Source organism: Mustela putorius, unplaced genomic scaffold (assembly GCF_011764305.1).
Source record: "Mustela putorius furo isolate JIRA1106 unplaced genomic scaffold, ASM1176430v1.1 tig00000731_pilon_pilon_pilon, whole genome shotgun sequence".
NCBI classification, from domain to species: domain Eukaryota; kingdom Metazoa; phylum Chordata; class Mammalia; order Carnivora; family Mustelidae; genus Mustela; species Mustela putorius.
Window position 1 is genome coordinate 2,855,963 of NW_025421461.1, and position 21,657 is coordinate 2,877,619.

The 21,657-nt window shown below is 48.6% G+C and overlaps 2 protein-coding genes across 3 annotated transcripts in view; both read left to right on the top strand.

The window, feature by feature from the left end:
* LOC101678362 (multidrug and toxin extrusion protein 1) overlaps positions 1-13,999 on the top strand; it is a 35,339-nt gene extending 21,340 nt beyond the window's left edge. The window contains exons 13-17 of the mRNA XM_004776570.3: positions 646-715; positions 1,195-1,327; positions 9,814-9,908; positions 10,619-10,688; positions 13,242-13,999. Coding sequence (XP_004776627.2) covers positions 646-715; positions 1,195-1,327; positions 9,814-9,908; positions 10,619-10,688; positions 13,242-13,465 — 592 coding nt within the window. The 3' untranslated portion in view covers positions 13,466-13,999. The remainder of the gene's footprint in view (positions 1-645; positions 716-1,194; positions 1,328-9,813; positions 9,909-10,618; positions 10,689-13,241) is intronic.
* A 1,397-nt stretch (positions 14,000-15,396) lies between these two features.
* LOC101677661 (multidrug and toxin extrusion protein 2) overlaps positions 15,397-21,657 on the top strand; it is a 67,361-nt gene continuing 61,100 nt past the window's right edge. Inside the window, exons 1-2 of one of the 2 annotated variants that reach the window (XM_004776566.3) lie at positions 15,397-15,757; positions 15,904-16,005. In XM_004776566.3, coding sequence (XP_004776623.1) covers positions 15,557-15,757; positions 15,904-16,005 — 303 coding nt within the window. In that variant the 5' untranslated portion in view covers positions 15,397-15,556. Of the gene's footprint in view, positions 15,758-15,826; positions 16,006-21,657 lie in introns of those variants that run through there. The other variant, XM_004776568.3, reaches the window with a different exon arrangement.

Here is a 21,657-nt window from a genome sequence, read left to right on the forward strand (position 1 = left end):
TGGTCTGTGCTGGATTTCTTGTTTGTTTGTTTAATTCATTCAACAAATATTTATTGCTAGACAATATTCTAGGCTTATTTGTTAATCACTTGAAAGTATTACAGATTTATTTTTGCCTCCCTGGGTCAGGGGCAACATTTTCTAGTTTCTCCTTAACTGTGGGCATTAAAATTAAAGTCTCTAGCTGTAGAGGTTAGGGACGATTTCTAGGAACTGTGGATAATTCCGTAAACTATACCCATAGCCTTTATAATTTGCCTACCTTGGTTCCACATGGAGAAACTTAACCACTCCATGTGGTTTCTCCAGACACATGGAGAGATATACATGGAATCATGTTAAAAGAAGGATGGCACTATAAACCAAATTTTCTTTGTGGGGGCAGTGGAGTACCAAATCATTGAACTGTCTGCCTTGGCTGACTGGACTAGATATTTCTTCTACAAGTCATGCGATGCATCGACTTGGGTTGGTTTCCTCTGTGGGCCAAGAAACAGAAGGATTGTCCCAAATTGGGTGTTGGCTGGAATGCACAAGCCAGTTCAGTTGTATGTGGAAGCCAAGTGCTCTCACCTGAATCAAGTAGTCTGGTTTTTCCCACGTGTCTGTCTCCTTCGATCACCATGTGCTTTCTTTTCCTAACAGAGAAATCATTGCTCTAGTGGCTAAGGTGATTCCGATCTCTGCTGTTTCCCATCTATTTGAAGCTCTGGCTGTAAGTATTCTTCAATATTCCCTTTATTTTTTTAAAAGATTTTACTTACTTATATTTGAGAGAGCAAGCTCACCAGTGGGGGGTGGGCAGTGGCAGAGAGAAAGAGAGCGAGAGAAGACTCCCCGCTGAGCAGAGAGCCCAATGAAGGACTCAATCCCAGGACCCTGGGATCATGCCCTGAGCCAAAGGCAGACGCTTAACCGACTAAGCCATCCACGTCCTGCGATACTCCTTTAAGCAACTTTATGATCTAAATGTACCTTCTGTTGGTGGTAAATTTAAGCAGAGAAGAGCGGCTGGGGTTGGGGGGCAGGTAGGTGATACTGAATATTTTTAGCGTATTCACTTGACAAAGAAACTGGTCCATGATGATGGATTTTTAAGTCTGAGTCTTTTGGGGACTGGGCGTGCTCGGGGATGGCTAGTCTTTCCGAAGACTTTGGGGAACGTTCTCACCAACGGATGGTTTCTGCCTACAGTGCACAGGTGGAGGCATTCTTCGGGGGAGCGGTAACCAGAAGGCTGGGGCCATTGTCAACACCATTGGGTATTATTTGATTGGTCTCCCCATCGGGATTTCGCTGATGTTTGCAGCCAGAATGGGAGTGGTTGGTAAGCCTTCACCACGGGCAGGTGGGTCTCTCACTCACGGGCCCCGGAAATGACCTCTGGAACTGTAGCTTTTTTGGGAGACTTGGCTTTGGAAGTTCATGCCCCTCCTACCCCGCTGGGCCCTTTTCCACACTGACGTACTTGAGTGGAGCCGGGTGACCTTTCTGCCTCCTCTCCCTGTCCTGTGTCATCAAGTTCTCACTTCTTCCAAGCTGGTGACAGCAGGAGGGCTGAAAAAGCATTCAGAAGTGTACCTTTGGTGGCCCCAGTCCTGTCCTTTGGTGACAGTCCTTTTATGGTGGGACCCTGGGGGTGAGCTGAAGCCATTATAAATTGGCCCTATTGGAGTTGTGTGGTGTGAGGCAGGAGAAGCCAGGGATCAGCCCTGCTGTGATTCTTAATAGAACTCCTGACAACATACGTGGTATGGTGGGTGTATACGTTCTAGATCATGCCCGCTGTGGCTTAGCCCATGCCGGACCTGGATCTGCGCTCTGGAGGTCACCTTCATGGCCATTCTGCACCTTCCATCTCCTGCCTTAAGCCGTGTGTCTTCCAGGCATCCCCCCCCCGCCAAAGGGCATGGGTGGGATGTGTGTAAACATCACAGAAAGCAGGGGACTCTAATCACCTTACCACCTGGGGAGGAAAGAACTTAGTCCACAGGGTCTGGAATGACCAGAGCTGACCTTTAAAAGAGTAGGGAAACAGAAAACTGCTCAGCTTTGATTTCTAAAATAATAATTTGGAATACATTGGCAGTTTATAGAAGATTCTGTTAAAACCCGGACACATTATCTTTGGGTGAAATAGTGAGAGACTTATTTACCCATCAGTACTTGGCAGGCCCCGAGTGGTGAGAAGTCATCCTGATATCTTGAGTGACCTCCCCATCCCATTACACTGCCTGTTGTTCTCAAGGTCAATAATATTTTAATAAAAAATAGGGGAGATGTTCCAAGATTGGAGTTGCCAATGCAAAGTTCACTGGACTTTCATCGTGGTGCCGAAAATGACTTAGCTGAGTTTCTGGCATTACTCGTATTTTGGATTTGCTGGTGGCAAAGCTAAGGGCAATATTGGAAAAATCTTCTTAAAAGTACGGATCTAACAAAACAAAAATAAGAAAATAAATTTAAGAGAAATAAAAACACAGATCTACACATGTTCCCAGTGCTGGACGAGGCTCACTTGCTCATTTGACAAAAGCCTACCTAGTATGTGCAGAGTCAAGGGAGTGAAGACTCACTTAAGGGAAGTGCTATGGTAGAAAATTCCAGTTACAAAGTTTGTTGCTGGAATGTGTAGTATGGTGGCTATAGTTAGTAATACTGTATTGCACGTTTGAAGGTTACAGAGGGAGGTCTCAAAAGTTCTCATCCTCAGAAAAAGAACTTTCTAACTATGTGTGGAGAAAGGTACTGAGATTTATTGTGATCGTTCTGTGATATATACGAATATTGAATCATGATGTCACACTCTTGAAACTAATTGTTATATCTCAATTTAAGAAATGTTGGGAGCTCTGGGCAGGTGAGTGCTCTGTGAGGAGACTGTAGTTAGTCCCTGCCACTCGCCTCTTCCAGAAAATAAAAAAAGTATAAAACTAACTCGGATTTCAAATACTGTGTCACCATTGGTAGGATATGCAATGGCGAGCATCACACCAGTTACCCTTAATACCCTCACAGGCAGCTCCCACAAATCAGGAAGTCCCCATCTTGATCCCCTAGGGAGGCTTTTCAAATACATACATTCCTGGGGGATTCTGACACACACCTTATTTTGGGCTTCCTACCTTGAATCCAATCAATCTTTTAAATGGTATATAATGAATTTCCTGGAAATGTAACCCATCACTTTCAAATTAGGTAGAGATATCTGGTTATTTTCTGTTTAGGGTGATTAGAGTAAGCTGGTAGTTTTTATGGATCGGGAACACTGGATTTGAACGAGAAAGCATATATGTATATGCATATATATATATTTTTAAAGATTTTGTTTCTTTATTTGACAGAGATCACAAGTAGGCAGAGAGGTAGGCAGAGAGAAAGGAGGAAGCAGGCTCCCTGCCTAGCAGAGAGCCCAAATGCGGGGCTTGATCCCAGGATCCTGGGACCATGACCTGAGCCGAAGGCAGAGGCTTTAACCCACTGAGCCACCCAGGCGCCCCTGTATTTGCTTTTATTAGTCCATTATAGGAATGGCAGGTGGCTATCAACTTTACTCTTCTAAATATTGGGCTGATCACTCCTGAAACATGTGACATGGGTGTGACTGCTGGTATCAAGGAGCAGATCTGTAAACTATGCACCAAGTCTGGCCACTGGAACCTGTAAACCCTGTCTAGCCACCTCTCCCTTATTGAGATCTGGAAGGCTGTGGAGATAAACCGAGACCAGCCAAATGGGAAAAGCAAAAGTTGTTTATTCTGAGCTTGCCCCAGCAGGGGACTTGACCACCATCACTAGAGTTTTGGCAGAGACCCCAAGGCAGGCCGAGGAGTGAGAGAGCTTCATGGTGGAGAACAGGAAAGTGTCAGGTGGACCCTGATGGACGCCGGTGGCCTGGGAAAGATGTGGGCTAACCGAAGTGGGGGGTCCTGTGTGGCTGATCAGGCGGGATGCAGCTTTGGTTTTCTCTGCTTGGCCCTAAGCTGGAAGCAGAGACAGAAATGGAAGAAGCTGTCAGTTACTGATGGCATCCTGGCCATTTGGGGTCAACAGTTATGGAAGTTATTGTTGAGCTCGGTGCAATAATCCTAGAGATAGAAGTCTAGCTTCCCGTGAGACTGATGGTAGCAGGCTCACTTTTGGGATGCTTATCGTAGATGGGGGGTTTCCTGGATATGTTGCTACAGGTTGGGGGGTCATAGTTCTCTGATACATGGTGTGGCCATTGTCTGTGTATTCAGTGCCTCAGTCTCTTTTCAAGGAAAACTAGAAACTCAGGGAATTCAGGGAAGGCTGGAGAGCCAGATCTTTACCACTTGGGATTATAAAGTCATCTCATGGTCCACTGTATTGCAAGATCTTCTCGAGCCCCTTGATGGTGTCCATCATGGTGGTCACCCCCTAGGAGAATGGCTGCACAGAAACATTCCAGACTTGGGAGAAAATGCAGTCAGCCAGACTCAAAAGCCCTGATAGGGTCCCTTCTAACAAGGTTCAGGAGCAGTTTCCCTCTGCTGTCTCTTCCAGTAGATGAAATCTCCTGGCTAAAGATGATGAAGAAGTTATTTAGGAAGATGTGGGAAAGGCAGGCTTAAGCGTCGGCAGTAGGACCCTGGTAAGATTTGGCATGTAGCCAGTCAGTCTGGTCAGTCTGGTCAGTCTGGTGTTGGCTGAAATCCCTAGACATAGGCCTTCCAGTTCTGAATTCATAGAGGCAGCTGATGTGTCCCTGCGAGTGGTGACTGTCTGTTGTATATGGTGTGCAAAGACTATAGGGAGTACCTTTGGCCAAGGGAGCTCAAGTGTTGCTCAAAGTTTTGCTAATTTCAGTTCAAGGAGGACATTAGTCTTTTCTCCTTTTCCAGGACTTTTCCCACCCATGGTGGGTGAGGAGGACAGGATCGTTTTTGAATGGGGGCAATATCTTACAGAGTTTCTTTATATGGTTCCCGTAGTGGGTGTGTCTCAGTCACTTGATAAAAAACTTGGAATGTCTCAGGTTGGAAACAAAAAATCAAGCATCTTTTTAGTGATGGTGAGGTTGGAGCTTTTCAGCAAGGACATGCTTCAGTCTATCCTAGAATGAGACACCGTTTTAGTAATTTAGTAATAAAATAAGTTTTATTACTAAATTTATTTAAGATTTTATTTATTTATTTGTGACAGAGATAGCAAGAGAGGGAGCACAAACACGGGGGAAGTTGAAGAGAGAGAAGCAGGCTCTGTGCTGAGCAGGGAGCCCCATGTGGGACTCGATTCCAGGACCCCAGGATCATGACCTGAGCCGATGGCAGACGTCTAACTGACTGATTTACCCAGGCATCTCGTAATGTTGATGTTTTATGATGGCCTCTTTGAACCCTCCAGAGACTGATCTTCTGGGGCCTCAGATAGGACCAGAACCTGGTTAAAGTCGCTTTTTGGCATCAATGATATGGGAACGTTTCCTACAGCGCCCACATTTTCTTGTCTGACCGGGGCCACGGCTTTAGAACAGCCTCCTGTCTGGGTAATAGGAGTGTATTTAAAAGCTTGTCAGGGTGCCTCAGTGGTACAGTTGCTTAAGCTCCCAACTCTTGGTCTTGGTTCTTGTTCTCAGGGTTGTGAGATCGAGCCCCACATCTGACTCTGCACTCAATGCGGAGCTCACTTGGGCTTCTCTCTCCCTCTCCCTCTGTCCCTCCTGCTCATGTTTCTCTCTCTCAAATAAATAAATCTAAAAAAAAAAAAAAAGCTCCTTAATTTGCTGTCCATCTGTGATGGGGGTTCCAGCACAAGAGAGCAATCCGTTCTGTTTCCCAAGCACCCCCAAACCAGCGGCTGCTTTTCCAAAGGTGTGAATGGGCTGCCCGCACAGATGTTCCCTCTCTGGTCTATGGCGGCTTTAGGAAGCACAACGGGGTCCGTTGTCTGGGCTGATTGCAGGGGGAGGACTGTGGTCCGAAGGAGAGCTCACACTAGGGCTAGCACATCCTGGCCAATAACCTCCAGCTCCCGAGCAAAGGTACGACTCACCAGCGAATAACATTAGGTCAGAGTCGTCAAGAGGGCTCTCAGATAAAGCTGAGTGAGGTACAGAGAGTTCCCTGGCACAGGGAAGACAGCCACCAGGCTCCCCTTCTGGGAGTTTCGGAGAGTGACAGGACTCTTAGGCCGTTGGGGTGAAGAGTAGTGGGAGAGGAGGGGACACGCAGCAACAGAATCTTGGAAGATTCTGTTAATCCACTGGCTGAAGAATGCTGTGTGTTCCCAGCAGTGGGATCTGGGGTGGGATTTGGGGGGTAGCCTAGAACTCGGGCATCAGAAGTTTTTAATGCATAGAGAACCTGTTGCCTGAACCTGAGAGGTTGAGTTAAAACCCCAGGGGCTTATCCAGATGGCTCAGGAGCAAACTGACAAAATGGGGTTTTGGGTAGTTAGGGATGCCTGGGCTTGAAGGAGGTGGTTGAGGAGTCTTCGTCAGATTCCAGAAACCTGGGGCCTCCTGAGCAGAGGGTCTATCCCTATCGACTTCGTCAGTTCATAAAGACGGATTGCGATCTCAAGGAAATTTGACACTCGTTGTCTATAATATCCAGCTAAGCCTAGAAATCCCAGACTGAGGTCAGACCCTAAATGAGCTGTGTTCTGGCAAAATCGTGACTTTGCTTTTGAAACGAGGTCCCTTTTGTGCCAAGGCCATGAACCAGAAAACAGGATTTGTAAGACGGGCTTCCTCATTTTCTGCACAAGGCAGGAGCTCTGGTGCTAAATGTAGGAGATCGGAATCACAAGGGAAATTTAGATGTTTACGGTTCTTGATGGAGATGCTGAGAAAAATAGGAGGGGGCCTGACTTTCAGACCCACTGTTGTCCTCTGCAGCGAAAGCAAAGAGTTGTTGGCTGTCCCGGTGTAGAGGCAGCTGCACAAGGCAGACCAAAGACCCACCTTGTTGTAGCAAGTGGCTTCAGGCAGAATTGATGTCAGGACGGTATTGGGTTAAGTATTAGCCGCAAGTGAGGGATCACAATTTTGTTGATGACCCTGAGTCTTGCGTAAATCAATAGCCTCATTCATTTGATTTTTTTTTTTTTTTTTAGATTTGGTTTATCTATTTATTTGACAGAGAGGTCACAAGTTGGCAGAGCGGCAGGCAGAGAGGAGAGAGGGAAGCAGGCTCCCTGCTGAGCAGAGAGCCCGATGTGGGACTAGATCCCAGGACCCTGAAATCATGACCTGAGCTGAAGGCAGTCGCTTAACCAACAGAGCCACCCAGGTGCCCAATTTTTTTTTTCGTGGCAGCTACAAGGGCCCATCTGGGGAATGAGAAGACCTCTGGCTAAGACTTTCAGCTCTGGGTTTGATTCCCTTTGCTGGCCTTGAAGGGATGCTGAGGAAGGTTAGGGAGAATTTAGTAGGAGCGATCTGAACTTTTATGCATCTTGCTGCAATTACTTGGCTCTGTCAGTAGGATATCAAGGCCGTGGAGTGTCAGGTACAGGGTCAAGTTCCTTGTCTGGAACCCACCATCCAACACGATAGAGAAGGCGAGATCTATCCGGAGCAGCCCCGACTTGATTATGAATAAAAGAGTCATCTGATGGGGCGCCTGGGTGGTTTAGTAGGTTAAAGCCTCTGCTTTCGGCTCGGGTCATGATCCCAGGGTCCTGGGATCGAGCCCCACATTGGGCTCTGCTCAGCGGGGAGCCTGTCCCCCCACCCCCCGCCTGCCTCTCTGTCTATTTGTGAGCTCTCTTTGTCAAATAAATAAATAAAATCTTAAAAAAAAAAAAAAGAGTTGTCTGGGACCTCTAGACCTGGTTCCCTCTGCTGTGCCTTTGATACCATAATTCTGTCTGCAAAGTCAGTCTCTGCCTGTGACATTCCACAGGGCTGGTAATCACATGCAGGAAGGAGTGTTTCTTAGTCGAGGGTTCAAGGGTCCCAGTTCAAGACTGGGAGATTGGGAAAACCTGTGGCGTATTTGGAATACCAGCCACCTGTGTGGTACATGGAGGCTGAGGCTGAAGGTGGGCAAGGGTAGCAGGTGTCCACCGGGCGTTGAAGAGAATGACCGCCTATATTTACAGTTTATTCCCCTGGAGGGTCTAATGAGTGCTTTTGGCCTCCTTGAGGACTCTTACTGATCTGAAATGAGAGACTCTGCCTTGTCTTGGTTTATCTTTCTTAGCATCCTTCTCTTTGCGATGTCTACCAGTGTTCTTGTAGTAGGTGGCTGGCTGGGGGGTGGGGAGAGTAGGGGTTAGGTTCCCCAGCTGTCTCTCTGTGGGGCTCCTCGTTTACTTTGGGTCTCGTCTCATTTTTGTCCCAAAGTCCTTTCCAAATGTTCTGCCAGGTGTTGTCGTTTGGCGAAAGGGCTATTTTTCATATCAGGTTCTGTTTTCATATGAGGGCTCCAATTTCAGTTTTCACTTTCTCACGGATGTAAGGAGACGGAAGGGCAGCAGTGGGGACACATCAGCACTTTCTTAGACTCCAGAACGGCAGGTGGCACGGGTGGGCGGAAAATGCTCTCTGGATCAAAGCCAAGTTCTCAGGACCCGAAACTGCAACAGGAGAGCCTTGTCTGGTTCTTGGGGTAACCTGTAGCAAGAACTGGTCCAAATGGGTGCCCATTGGGTGAGAACCACAAACTCACAGGTCTAGGGGATAGACACATGTAACAGGCCATGCCCTGGCTTCTAATTCTCCTTCTGTGACAATACTTGACCAGCACCACAAAAAGAGCACAGAGCACAGCAAAAGGGATGAAAAGGAACCCCAATTCCATCAAGGATGTCAAACACATGGTAAGCAACGGTACCCAGGCACCAAACCAATGAAGATACAGCCAAGGCAGTCACTATAGAGACTGGGTTGTGGACCTGGCCCCAACTTACCACGTTCCCTTGGACTGCATGCGCCACGTGCAGAAAGGCACAAGGGGCCTCTGCGGGTCCCACATCTGGTTGAATGCTGGCGTCCATGATATTTGGTAGCATAGGCCAGGTCTTGCGGGGCCTCCATAATGGGCTGTGGAAATAAAAACCAACCCGATGCGAAAAGCAAAGAGACCCAGAGGCAGGCAGAGCGATGGGTTGCTGTAGGCTATGGATCAGTGTTGCTGTAGGCTATGGATCAGTGTTCTGTTTTGCCTATGGTCTGACAGTTGCCCGTTGGTATATTCACTTTTTCACTGTTGACTAAAGAAACCCTCCTTGCTTGGGGCTTCCCTCTGTGTCCGGTGTGGGTTTTCTAGGTGGAGTGTGATGGGATCTTGGGATCCATGTGGCCCTTCCCATTTTACATTTCCACTCAGCCTCTCCTTTGGTGTGGTCCTCTCTCTCTCTGCGGACAACCCTATCCTGGGAGCTCTGGAAGTCTGTGCCCAGAGCCAGTGAGGGCCTGTAGGAAGCACCAAAGGAGGGAATGTACAAGGCAGATACTGTCTTTTGCATTTTGAACATGTTAGCTGAGGAAAATAGAACATAGCTGTTTGGAAGTACCGTGCTCTTAGAAGTAGGAAATAGATTGTCCTGGGAACCTCTTCTCCTTATAATTAGTGCTTCTCTTAATAGTTAGGCTCCCAAAGACCAAAAAAGGCTCTGAATGTCAGTTCTGAGATCCAGAAGGCCTGGGCAGTGACTTGCCCTGGGCCTCCCAGAACCTTCTGGGAACCAAAGGAGGGAGCACGAGCAAGGTCTGTGTCTCACTGTGGGTTCCACCCCGGGGTCATGAAAGCGGATTCTCAGAAGTGACAGGGGACCAGCTTACTCCCCAGGGACGCCTGGTTTTCCAGTGAATTAACCTCTATTACATATTTTCACTTCTAGGTCTGTGGTTGGGGATCATCATTTGTTCCATCACACAATCTCTGTGTTTTCTTGGCTTTATTGGTTGGCTAAATTGGAAAAAAGCTTGTGAAGAGGTAACTGTGCTCGTTGCTGGCCGGGTAAAAATTCCTGTCCTAGAAAACAAAATCAGCTCAGGCACTCTCTCTCTCTCATTTTGAAAGGGCCTTTCCCCCTTTATCACCAATGCTACTTTATTGTTTTAGCTGCATTTAATTCGGATGCAAAGGGCCAGATGACCCTGGATCTTATCCATTTATCCATTCCCCTTTGTTTTAGTCAGTGAATTAAAAAATAGGGGTTCCGTTCTTCCTTGTGTCCTATAGTAAGCTACCAGCCTTGTGCCCAGAAAACCAATTTCAGGACAAGATCTGGAACTGGCGGGACAGTGGGAAGCCAGCAAATTCATCCTGATACTGTTTTTTATGATCCCAAAATATTTCATGAGGATACCTGCGTGTCTCTCTCTCTCCAACTTGCTAGGGTCAGTGTGGGTCTGAAAATAGATGGTAGGTTAAGAGATAAAGGGAAGGGAAAGGAACGGATTCTATGATGTCGGGCCCTGCTTTCCCCTTGATGTTATGCTTTTCCATCCGTCCTTCTCCCACCCAGAGACCCCATGTCAATCATTCAGAAAGATGATTACGTACTTGTAAACTAGAGAAGCTCCAATCTCATGTCAGTTAAAGAAAATGGCTTGGTTTTTTCTAAGCGGAGTGGTCAAGTCAGTTTCCTAACAGTATGGTAAATAAAGCCTTGTGAATTTACTTGGAGTTTCATCTTCTAGGCTCAGATCCATGCCAATTTGAGACTGAACATGGTCCAGGATGAGCCTGCAGCTGCCTGCCAGGACCCAGGTATGGAAAACTGCCTTGGCTCTGGGAATAGGTCTCTCTCCGGGTGGTCCTGGAAGGGGCTGTCAGTGGGACACAAACAGATTGGCTGCCGTGAGTGCCCCCTGAACTCGGGCAGTAAATGATAAATGATAAAGTCACACCAATTTGAGGTCAACAGACTTGGAAGTTTGTTTGCTTTGCATTCCGGATATTAATACACTGCTCTAGATGGTTCGAGGCTTCTGGTCATCCATGCCTTGGATGTAAGCATCTCAAAGGCATTTCTAATGCTTGATCCTGTGTTGGGACCCTTATCTTGGAGACTGACATGAGTAAGTTTATGTTCGTGGGGTTCCCCCATTCCCCAGGCCAACACATAGGTGGGCTTTAAACAGATGATTGTTTTTTTTTTTTTAATATTTATTTATTTGACAGAGAGAACAAGTAGGCAGAGAGGCAGGCAGAGGGAGAGGGAGAAGCAGCCTCCCTGTTGAGCAGAGAGCCTGATGAGGGACTTGATCCCAGGACCCTGAGATCATGACCCAAGCTGAAGGCAGAGGTCCAACCCACTGAGCCACCCAGGCACCCCCAGATTATTGTTTTTAACTTTTGTTTCTGGGGAGCAGGGTGCAACTGTAGGTATCGTTTTCCTTCTGTCCCATTAGTAAACCCCCCTCTATTCCCAGTTCCTCAGGCATTGAGTCATGGACTCAGACTTGTTCCTTGCTGCTTTCTAACTGAACCCCTTTGAACTCAGTGGCTGGTGAATTACAGCTCCCACTAGTTTTCACATAGTGTCCCCTATGTGCCTGGTTCCTGATCTTGTATTTGAACACTGTGGGTAGAAGTAATTGGAGGCCAACGACGATTTCGGTCTTCAGAGAGGATTTTCCTTTGGTTCTGTCAAACTCTTAGGGTTACCAGCAGCGCAGGGCGGTTGAAACAACCCAGACTCCTAGCCCATCCAGCTGACTTGGCGGCAACTGGGGTGAGGGCTGGTTGGCTTCTGGTCCGTCCTTAAGTCTTGGATGCAGCCCTTGAGATCCAACCTGAAGTCAGAGGGGTTTACCTGGGTAGGGACTGAACTCCCGAAAGCATTGGTCCATCCCGATGGAGAACTCTCAGGTCCAAAGAGGCTCCAAAGGCTGGCTCCCAACTCTGGGTCTCCAGCTTCCCCTAGATCTTGCCCTGACGACTTTTCATTACCTTGGTAAGCACTCTTGACATCTTCAAGATGATACTTTTCACTTATCTTGTCCAGCTTTTGTAACTGTCTTCAGAGAATGGCTGGTCCAAGTTTTCTCCTGTCTGCCATTTATAAAAGCAGAGTACCAATACTTCCTAGTACCTCATGCTGCTGTCTTGAGAGGCAAGTGAGCTTCGTACATGTGAAGGGCTGAGAACGATGCCTGATGTGGAGAAAACACATTTTTTAAAAAAGATTATTTGAGAGAGAGCATGAGGAGGGGGTAGGGGCTAAGGGAGAGGGAGAAGCCCACCACCCCCACCAGGAGAAAGCATCTTGTGAGAGTGAGAGCTGGTGTTACTCTGAAATTCCTTTCTCTCACAACTTATACCCATTATGCTTACTAAGAGGTCTGATGCCCATCTTATTTTTTATTTATTTATTTTTAAATTTATTTTGATTTTTTTTAAAGATTTTATTTATTTATCTGACACAGAGAGAGATCACAAGTAGGCATAGAGACAGGCGCAGAGAGAGAGGAGGAAGCAGGCTCCCCACTGAGCAGAGAGCCTGAGTCGGGGCTCGATCCCAGAACCCTGGGATCATGACCTGAGCTTAAGGCAGAGGCTTAACCCACGGAACCACCCAGGCGCTCTGCTCATCTTATTCTTGTTCTGTTAGGTTAACTGCTTTTATTCTTCCCTCAGGGAGTGTGGGAAGACGACATACATCTGTCACTATCCCGGGGGATGCTCAGTAGGCCTTCTGACTCGATCCACATCTCTCTTCAGTTCTGGGGATGCCCTTGGATTCTTTCTTTGGTTATTTTCTCCTCTGTTGGCCTTGTTCTCCTTTGGGACTGCTCATTAGACGAGTGTTGGCTCCCTGAAAACTTCCCCTATGAACCTTCACTTCGAGAGGCCACGTATTTCTCTAGTTCTTGTGGGGTGGGGGGCGAGCTCCCTAGAAGACCCAGGCCGACAACAGTCGGATCCAGTCAGAGTTTGTGGGTGAGTGAGCGGAGAGGGACTCTGAAATGGAATTTCTTTTATGTATCCAAGGTAGCAACTTCTTCCTGAGTAAACTTGCCTCTGATGAGTAACATGTATATATGGTATCTTTTTTTTTTTTTAAGATTTTATTTATTTATTTGATGGAGAGGGATCACAATTAGGCAGAGAGGCAGGCAGAGGGAGAGGGGGAAGCAGGCTCCCTGCTGAGCAAGGAGCCGGATGTAGCGTGCGATCCCAGGACCCTGAGATCATGACCTGAGCCGAAAGCAGAGGCGTAACCCATTGAGCCACCCAGGCTCCTCTATATGGCATCTTGTATACCTAGGGGGAAAAAAATCCTTTTGGACTGCTAACTAAGTTTCTTTTTCCCTTCAGGGGGCCCCGGGAGCCATGGAGGAATTAGAGTGAGAGATGTGAGGAGAAAACACGAGACCTGGTTGGACCAGCACAGGCACCAAGAAGATGTTCAGGCCCAGCCAAGGGACACGACTGACTTGACTGGGAAACATTTGGTGCTGTGGCGGGGGCTTCTGCTCCTGGGGGTTATTTTGATCTTGATCGTAGGGATTTTAGTGAGAGTGTATGTCAGAATTGAGTGATAGGCAAAAGAGAGAGGGAGAGTCAGGACAAGTGATAATTCTGAGCTGACAAAAAAATGCAGAGGCCCCACAGTGGGAATTTGCTTTTAGTTAAGTTAGTTTCAACTGGGCTCATGGGTTTGAAGAATTACAAGTTCCAAGTTATGTTTTCTCATGAGGAAAAGGAACTAAGGTACAAATTATGTTCCTGTCCAAGACAATGTTGGAAAGTTCAGAGTGACAATGATTCAATTTATGTGCCATTGTCTTAACCAAGGACCACTGTGTACTGACTACATTCATGTACAGCTTTGCTGGTTACTTGTTATGCTGAATGTTTCTTTAGATATAAACCCTTGTACTGAGTGCTTCAGGTTTCCTACTGTCTTATTTAAAATATATTTTGCACTATATCTTTCCTCGTGCCTTCAGTGATTCTGCAACGGGCCAATGGCATTTGTTAATATCTAGATCACAGGAGCTGTGAGCAGTGGCGTCGCTTGAGAAACCAGAAGGGGAGAAGATGTAGATTAAGCAGAAAGGAGTCAGAGGGCATTGATGAGCAAGCTTCCTGTCTTAAAATGTTTTAATTTTGAATTTGTTTTAAATTTGTTAAACTTGTTAAAATTTGTTTAAAATTTTAATACAGGGTTTGAAGAGCTCATTCAGGCAAAGGAAGAAGTCAGATGGTTTCTCATGTTGATAGAAGGGGGCGGGGGGGGATTGTTAAATTGGAAGGTAGAAGAAATGAAGAGGGGGGTCTAGGAGATGTGAGGCTGAGTCTTGGGCAGGCCCCTTTCATCTTCTGTTTGTGTCTTTGTCTTTAAGAAGTTGCCCCAGCTGGGCACCAGGGTGGCTCAGTTGGTTAAGCATCTGCCTTTGGCTCAGGTTGTGATCCCAGGGTCCTGAGAGCAAACCCTACATCCACATGGAGCTAATAAGCAGGGAGCCTGCTTCTCTCACTCCCTCTGTCAGCCACTCCCCCACTTGGGCTCTCTGTCAAATAAAATATTAAAAGAAAAAAAAAGGCACCCCAGCTTTGGTGGCAAGCATGGTGTATCCAGGAAGTTTTGTGTAGTTCTGTCTCAAAAGGGTGAGGTTTCAGTGAATGTTCCCTTCTTCCCCTGGGGCCTTGGAGAATAGTTAGGGAAGTCTTTGGAGCTGTGACAATCCAAGCCATTGCTCTTTCCTCTCAGGGGAAGCAGGGCACGAGACCTCAATAGTGGCCTTGGATTAAGCAGTGGACACGTAGAATTTAGGACTCAGCCTTCTGGGGGTGGGGCCCACCCCTTAGCGCAGCACACTGGGTGCTTGGATGGATACAAAGAGCTAGGCCTGGTCGTTGCCCTGGGAGAACAGATAGTGGACCAGATCTGAAGTTTGCTACCAAGAGTGAAAACTACCCAGCGCCACCTTAAGGCATTTCCACCTAAAATGCTTGCTTCTTTCTAGAGGATCATTTCTTTGTGGGGACCAAGATAAAGGCGGCCCTGAAGGTTGGGCCCGGCAACATCCCCTCTCCACGCTCTCCTTAGCAAGTTCATACACACCCTCTTCATTTGGTCCCCGGACTCCTACTCCCTAGCCTTCTAGGGACTTCTCACGGAGTCTGCCCTCCGGTAGGAGCCCCCGGGATGGGGGGTGGGGAGGCTTATCTCCCGGTTCCAACCTGCCTGTGAGGAGCGCACCCCCGAGGGATACTTCAACACACTCGTAACCCGAGGCAGAGGGAGGAGTCACCTGAAAGGGCAGCAGCGGGCTCCGGAGGAGCGCAGGGTGGAATTACGAATTCGCCCTCTCCAACCCCCGCCTCCGCACATTTCACTGTAACGACCCACATCCTCCTTTGTCCTCGCGAGGCCCCCAGCCCCCCACTCCACGCGGCCTCCAGCTCCTCGCACTGTGTGCTGCCCCTCGGGGTCCTCGCTCCTAGCTCCCGGGGGTCTGCGGACCGCGACGGTTGGCGGGGGCGTCCCTGGTGTCGGGGCACGGCCTCCCCCTCCCCCTCCCCGACCGCGAGCGCAGGTGGGACGGTCCCAGGCCGCGCGGGGCGGGGCGGGGCCAGGGCCCCCAGCCCACCGCCGCCTTCCGGGCACCACTGCCCGCGCCAGCATGGAGCCCCCATCCGCCGCCACCGCAGCCGCTGCCGCTACTGTCGCCGCCACCACAGTCGCCGCCGCCATCGCCCCTCGGGACAGCGCCCAGCCGCCCGACGTCCCAGGCTGGCGCGTCTGCCTGCGGGGCCTGCGGGGCGCTCTGCCGCCCGACGTGCGACGCGAGGCGGCCGCGCTGGTGGCGCTCGCGGGCCCCGTGGTGAGTGCACGGCCCCGTGGCCCCGCGCCCCCCACCCCCGACGGCGGCCCAGCCCGGGCGCAGCGCAGCGCCTGCTGCTGGCGCTCCCGGAGCCTCCCCCGCGGCTTGGCGTCACTCTCGCGCTCCCCTTCCTTTTCCCTCGGCAGTTCCTGGCGCAGCTGATGATCTTCCTCATTAGCGTCGTCAGCTCCATCTTCTGCGGGCATCTGGGCAGAGTCGAGCTGGACGCCGTCACGCTCGCGGTGTCGGTAGGTGTCCGTCCTCCCTCGCCTCTGTCCTTCGGGGTCGACCCTGTGGTGGAGCCACGGAACTGGCGTTGTCTGACGGCGGAGGTCTTCCCTTGCCCCGTCGGACCTTGACCCTGGGGTTCCTGTCTTCGCTTTGTCCGTAGGTTTGAAAGAAGGTCGTGTCCAGGCGTGCGCGCGTATTGGTAACCCTCCCGCCAGGGATCAAAGGGAGTTGGTGGCAATGATAGAAATCGTGCTGGGGAAACGTACAGAACTGCTCCCCCACCCCCACCCCCGGTTACAAAATCTAATCAAATAACTTAGAGGTAATGTAGGTTGTCTGCCATTGGTTCGAATTACACAGCTCGCAATGGGCGCAGTATTTCACACTCGTCCTATAGTGGCTCCCTGTGGGCCGTGGGTTGAAATGGCACCTCCTTCGAGGTCTTTTGTCCCTGGGTTTTTGTTAGTGATGTAATGGAAAGGGGCCTCGCTCTTGCCTTTCATCCAGGCTTTCAGGGAAAGTGAAGAATCCTTCCAAGGGGTGACGGCAAGGTGGACTCCCAGTCTTAGAAAATGCCTCCTTCGCTCCCACTGAAAGTGGGTGTCTGCCGGCGGGACCACCGAAGTTTCTCTGTGGCTTTATGGCTGGGATGACCTCACTGTGTGGAATGAGTCGTTTTATTTACAGGTCTGTCATTGAGGGAACTAATTCACATGAAGGGATATTTCCTCTTCCTTTCAAAGTTTACGTGGGGCTTCTAGAAAGAGCCAAGAAAGCAGAGAAGCTTTATAGACCGGTTGTTAACTATGTCCCCTGGAGAGGATGAACTTGACCCCTACCCCCATAGGTCACTGTGGCCCCTGAGACACCTTGAACTCCTGGTAATTCTGTTGGCTGTGAACAGATATTAATACTGGGTTGTTACTGGGAACTTGGAGGGACACTTTCTGTCTGTTTCTCCATGGGGCCCACAGTGGGGGGGGTAGGGTTCTACCTTCCAGCTTCCAAACTTTTCTTTCCCAGTGTCTTTTCTTAAAAACTTATTTTAATTAATTTTTTTTACTGAGCTGTCATAATCGACATACAGGTGTATAATGTATTAGTTCGTTATGTGTATATAGTACGAAATAATCACCCTTCTAAGTTTAGTTACATCTGTCACTAAACATAAGACTTTTTTCCACATGATGAAATCTTCCAAGATTTAGTAACTTTCAAACGTGCAATACATATTATTAACTATAGCCACTATGCTGTACACTGTATCCCCACATTTACATATTTTGTCACTGGAACCTTATGCCCTTTGACTGCCTTTACCCAGCTCCTCGGCCCCCAGCCCACCCCCCAGTCTCTCATAATCCCCAGTCTGCCCTTTGTATCTATGTGTTTAGTTTTCTTTAGTTAAGATTTCACATATAAGTGAGATTCTATAGCATTTGTCTTTGAGTGGCTTATTTCACTTGGCATAATGCCCTCAGGGTTCATCCATGTTATGACAAAAGGCAAGATTTTTTTCTTTTTTATGGCTGAGTTATACTGTGCATCGGAGCTCGCACACGTGGGTGTGGACCACATTTTCTTTATTTGTGTATCCATCAGGGGACACTTGGGTCGTTTCCTTATCTTGGCTTAGGAATAAGCAGTGAACATGGGGGGGCAGATATCTTTTTGAGTTAGTGTTTTTGTTTCCTTTGGTTAAATACCCAGAATTTGGGGGCGCCTGGGTGGCTCAGTGGGTTAAAGCCTCTGCTTTCGGCTCAGGTCATGATCCCAGGGTCCTGGGATCGAGCCCTGCATCGGGCTCCCTGCTTGGTGGGGAGCCTGCTTCCTCTCTCTCTGCCTGTCTCTCTGCCTACTTGTGATCTCTGTCTGTCAAGTAAGTAAATAAAAACTTTAAAAAAAAGAAAACAACCCAGAAGTGGGATTGTGGGATAGTATGGAAGTTCTGTTTTTAAGTTTTCGAGGATCCTTCCTACTGTCTTCCCAGGTAGCTGCACCAGTTGGCGTCCCCTACCATAGTTCACAAGGATTTCCCATCTTCTCCAACACTTGTTATTTTCTGTCCCAGACTCTCACAGATGTGCTGTGGTAGTTCCTCGTGGTTTTAATTTGCATTTTCTTGAGGATGAGTGATGTTGAGCATCTTTTCTAGCATTCATTGTCCCTTCGTATGTCTTTGGAGAAATTTGTATTCAGATCCTCTGCCCAGTTTCTAATCAGGTTGTTTGGGGTTCTTTTGCTGTTGAGCTGGATGTGTTCTTCGTCTCTTTCGAGATGAGCTCTTTACCAGATACACGATTTGCAGATATTTTCTCCCATTCGGTAGGTTGGCTTTGCATTTTGTTGGTGGTTTCCTTTACGGGGTAGAGGCTTTTGAGTGTGGTGTAGTCCCACTGGCTTGTTTTGGCTTTTATTGCCTTTGTTTTTGGTATCAAATCCAAAAAATCATTACCAGGACCAATGTCAAAGAGCTTACTGCCTATGTTTTCATCAAGCTCTCTGATGGCTTCAGGTCTTGCTTTCAGGCCCTTAATCCATTTGGAGTTATTTTTTTGTGTATAGTGTAAGTCCCATTCTTTGGCCTGTGGCTGTCCAGCTTTCCCAATACCCTTTATCGAATAGACTGTCTTTTTGCAATACCCGTGTCTGAACATTACGTCCAGGTACAACATCTTCTACTTTTCCCTGTCAGGATATCCACTGGCCAGAACCGGGTCTCTTCAGTGTTCAGCAAACACTCCAGCATCTGGGCGCTCATCTCCTTGGATGTGGGGTGGGCCCAGTGTCCCTCCATCTCACTGGCTTCCAGGGTCCCCCAGATCTACTCCAGGGCTCACACAGTACACATTTTGTCCCACAGCATAGACCCCCTGTAGATGTTTTAAACTTTACTTTCCTGTTGGCAACGTTTTATCCTTGTGCCGTCAGTTCCCCACACCTACCTGCCTTTGACCTCGTGGGCTCTTCCCATGCTGTGGTCCCTCCATCTTCTCTCCCTCCCAGGTTTGTGGGCCGGTCAGTCCATGCCTGACACCCCCTCGTCTGCCCGTCAACACCAGATCACCATTACTCCCCTCTTCAAGACCACCTGTGTTCCAGAACCATCCTTCCTCTTCCATTTCTTCTCTTTACTTGGTCCCTCTGCACTAGGATAAATGTATCCAGGTCTCTCCCTTTCTGTAAAACCACCTCCAGCCCCCGTCCGCCTGCCAAGCCCCCTGTCCAGCCTCTAGCCACTTCTGCTCTTTGCCAGAAAGTCTTAGGTCTTTATTTCCTTTTCTGCCCTTTGCGGGGTGGCCTGTATTTCTCCACTACTCTGTTTCATGTGCCCTAATGTTGCCCGTGACATCCCGTTCTGCCTTCTCCGGGGGCCTCGCCCTAACCGGGCCTCCCTGCCACCCCTGGCCTCCTCTCTGCTTCCTCTGCTGACTCTCCTCGGATCTCCTGCCACCCTCTGACAGGTGTACCTCTGTCTCTTCCCCTCCTTCCTCCTCTTTATTGATGCCTCTCAGATTTGTGTCTCCCTCCCTGACCAACGTGCCCCCTCCCGTGTCTAACCGGCTCGGGATCCGTCGGCTTGAATATGCCAGGACTCCCTCACACTCAGAAAATGTGTGAAGCTCGAGTGACCATCTTCGCCGGGAGTACCTAGACCCTCCCCTCTGTTTTTTTTTAAAAGATTTTATTTACTTATTTGACAGAGAGAGAGAGATCACAAGTAGGCAGAGAGGCAGGCAGAGGGAGAGGGAGAAGCAGGCTCCCTGCTTAGCAGAGAGCCCCACTCAGGGCTCGATCCCAGGACCCTGGGATCATGACCTGAGCCGAAGAAGGCAGAGGCTTAACACACTGAGCCACCCAGGTGCTCCTGTCCTGAATTTCTTAAAATGACTCCTCATCTTCTGTTTCCTGCTATCACTGTCCTGGCCTGGTCTGCACACTACCTGCCAGCCCTGGGCTGCCCCTCCTCTGGATCTGACTCCCATCTCATCCTCCTCCAGTCCCAGCTGTTAAAAAAAAAAAAAAAAATCAAAGCACCTCCTGGCTTAACCCCTTCATTGCTCCTGGCACCAGGCAGTGAAATCCAGGCACGGGGCATCCTGCCTATGGGTGCCCACTGCATTCTGCGACTTGCGTGGGAGGCTGGGGCGTATGCTTCTAGATGTGACTTTGGGGCATCTGCAGAAAGCTTTCCTGGAAGCCCCAGGTAGGGCCTGTCCTTCTGGGGCTCTGCCACGTTCTATGTCCTAGCATGCCCTCCTGTCGACTGGGCGGCTCATGTTAAGCTTTGCTGAGCCTGGTGCCTGGCTCAGATCTGGCCCAAGTGGGTATTTCAGAGAAGGACATAGCTCCGGGGAACTGTGAGCTGGGCTTCACCTGGGCATGTCCTGGGCATGACCTTCCCAGCGCTATTCTTTCACACTTTTCCATCCCGAAGCACCTGATGATAAGAGCATAAGAAGAGTTCTTACGTTTTGAAGAAAAAATTCATAGGTACAGGGTGAATAGAAACCTGAAATTCGGGACCCCTAGATGGCTCAGTGGGTTAAAGTCTCTGCCTTCGGCTCAGGTCAAGATCCCAGGGTCCTAGGATCGAGCCCGCAATCAGGCTCTCTGCTCAGTGGGGAGCCTGCTTCCCTTCCTCTCTCTCTGCCTGCTTCTCTGCCTGCTTGTGATCTCTGCCTGTCAAATAAATAAATAAAATCTAAAAGAAAAGAAAAGAAAAGAAACCTGAAATTCAGGTAATAGGCCTGAAAAGGGTATATGGGAAGGTTGGTGTATTCCAAAAAGAGGAATTTCTGTAGCTAAGGTTCAAGGTCAAGGGGTCTGTGCCTGTCCTTCCTTAAGCAATGGGTGGTTAGACTATGTTTTTGACCAGCTGTTAAGCTATAACTAATTGCTAAGAAGACAGCAGGCCCAGTATCAAAATATTCATGAGAGGCGCCTGGTGGATCTGTCACTAAGCGTCTGCCTTTGGCTCAGGTCTTGATCCCAGGGTCCTGGGATCGAGCCCCACATTGGGCTCCCTGCTTGGTGGGAAACCTGCTCCTCCCTCTCCCACTTTCTCTGCTTGTGCTCCTTCTTTCACTATCTCTCTCTGTCAAATAAATAAAATCTTAAAAAAAACCCCACAACTATTCATGAAAGCTGGATACATTAAAAAATGTTCTGCCTTACGAAAAATTGTTGGTGGAATGAGAGGATTTATCAAAGTGTGTTTTTAAAAAAATTTATTTTTAAAATGTTTTATTTATTTATTTGAGAGGGAGAGAGAGAGGGAGAGAGAGAGAAAGCACAACTAGGAGGAAGGGCAAGGAAGAAGCAGGCTCCCAGCTGAGCAGAGACCCTAATGCGGGGCTCGATCCCAGAATCCTGTGATGGTGACCTGGGCCAAAGGCAGAGGCTTAAATGACCAAGCCACCCAGGTGCCCCAAAGTGCTTGTTTTTTAAAATAAAAGAACATTAAAAAAAATTTTTTTTTAAAAAGTAATCTCTCCCCCTTACGTGAGGCTCAAACTCACGACTCCCAAGACCAAGAGTCCCATACTCTACCAGCTGAGCCAGCCAGGCGCCCCCTGGGAACATTTATTTATACCTTATCTTGCTTCCTGAAAAGTTTGAGTTGGTTTATAAAAATACTTCCAAGACAGAAGGATAAATAAATAGCT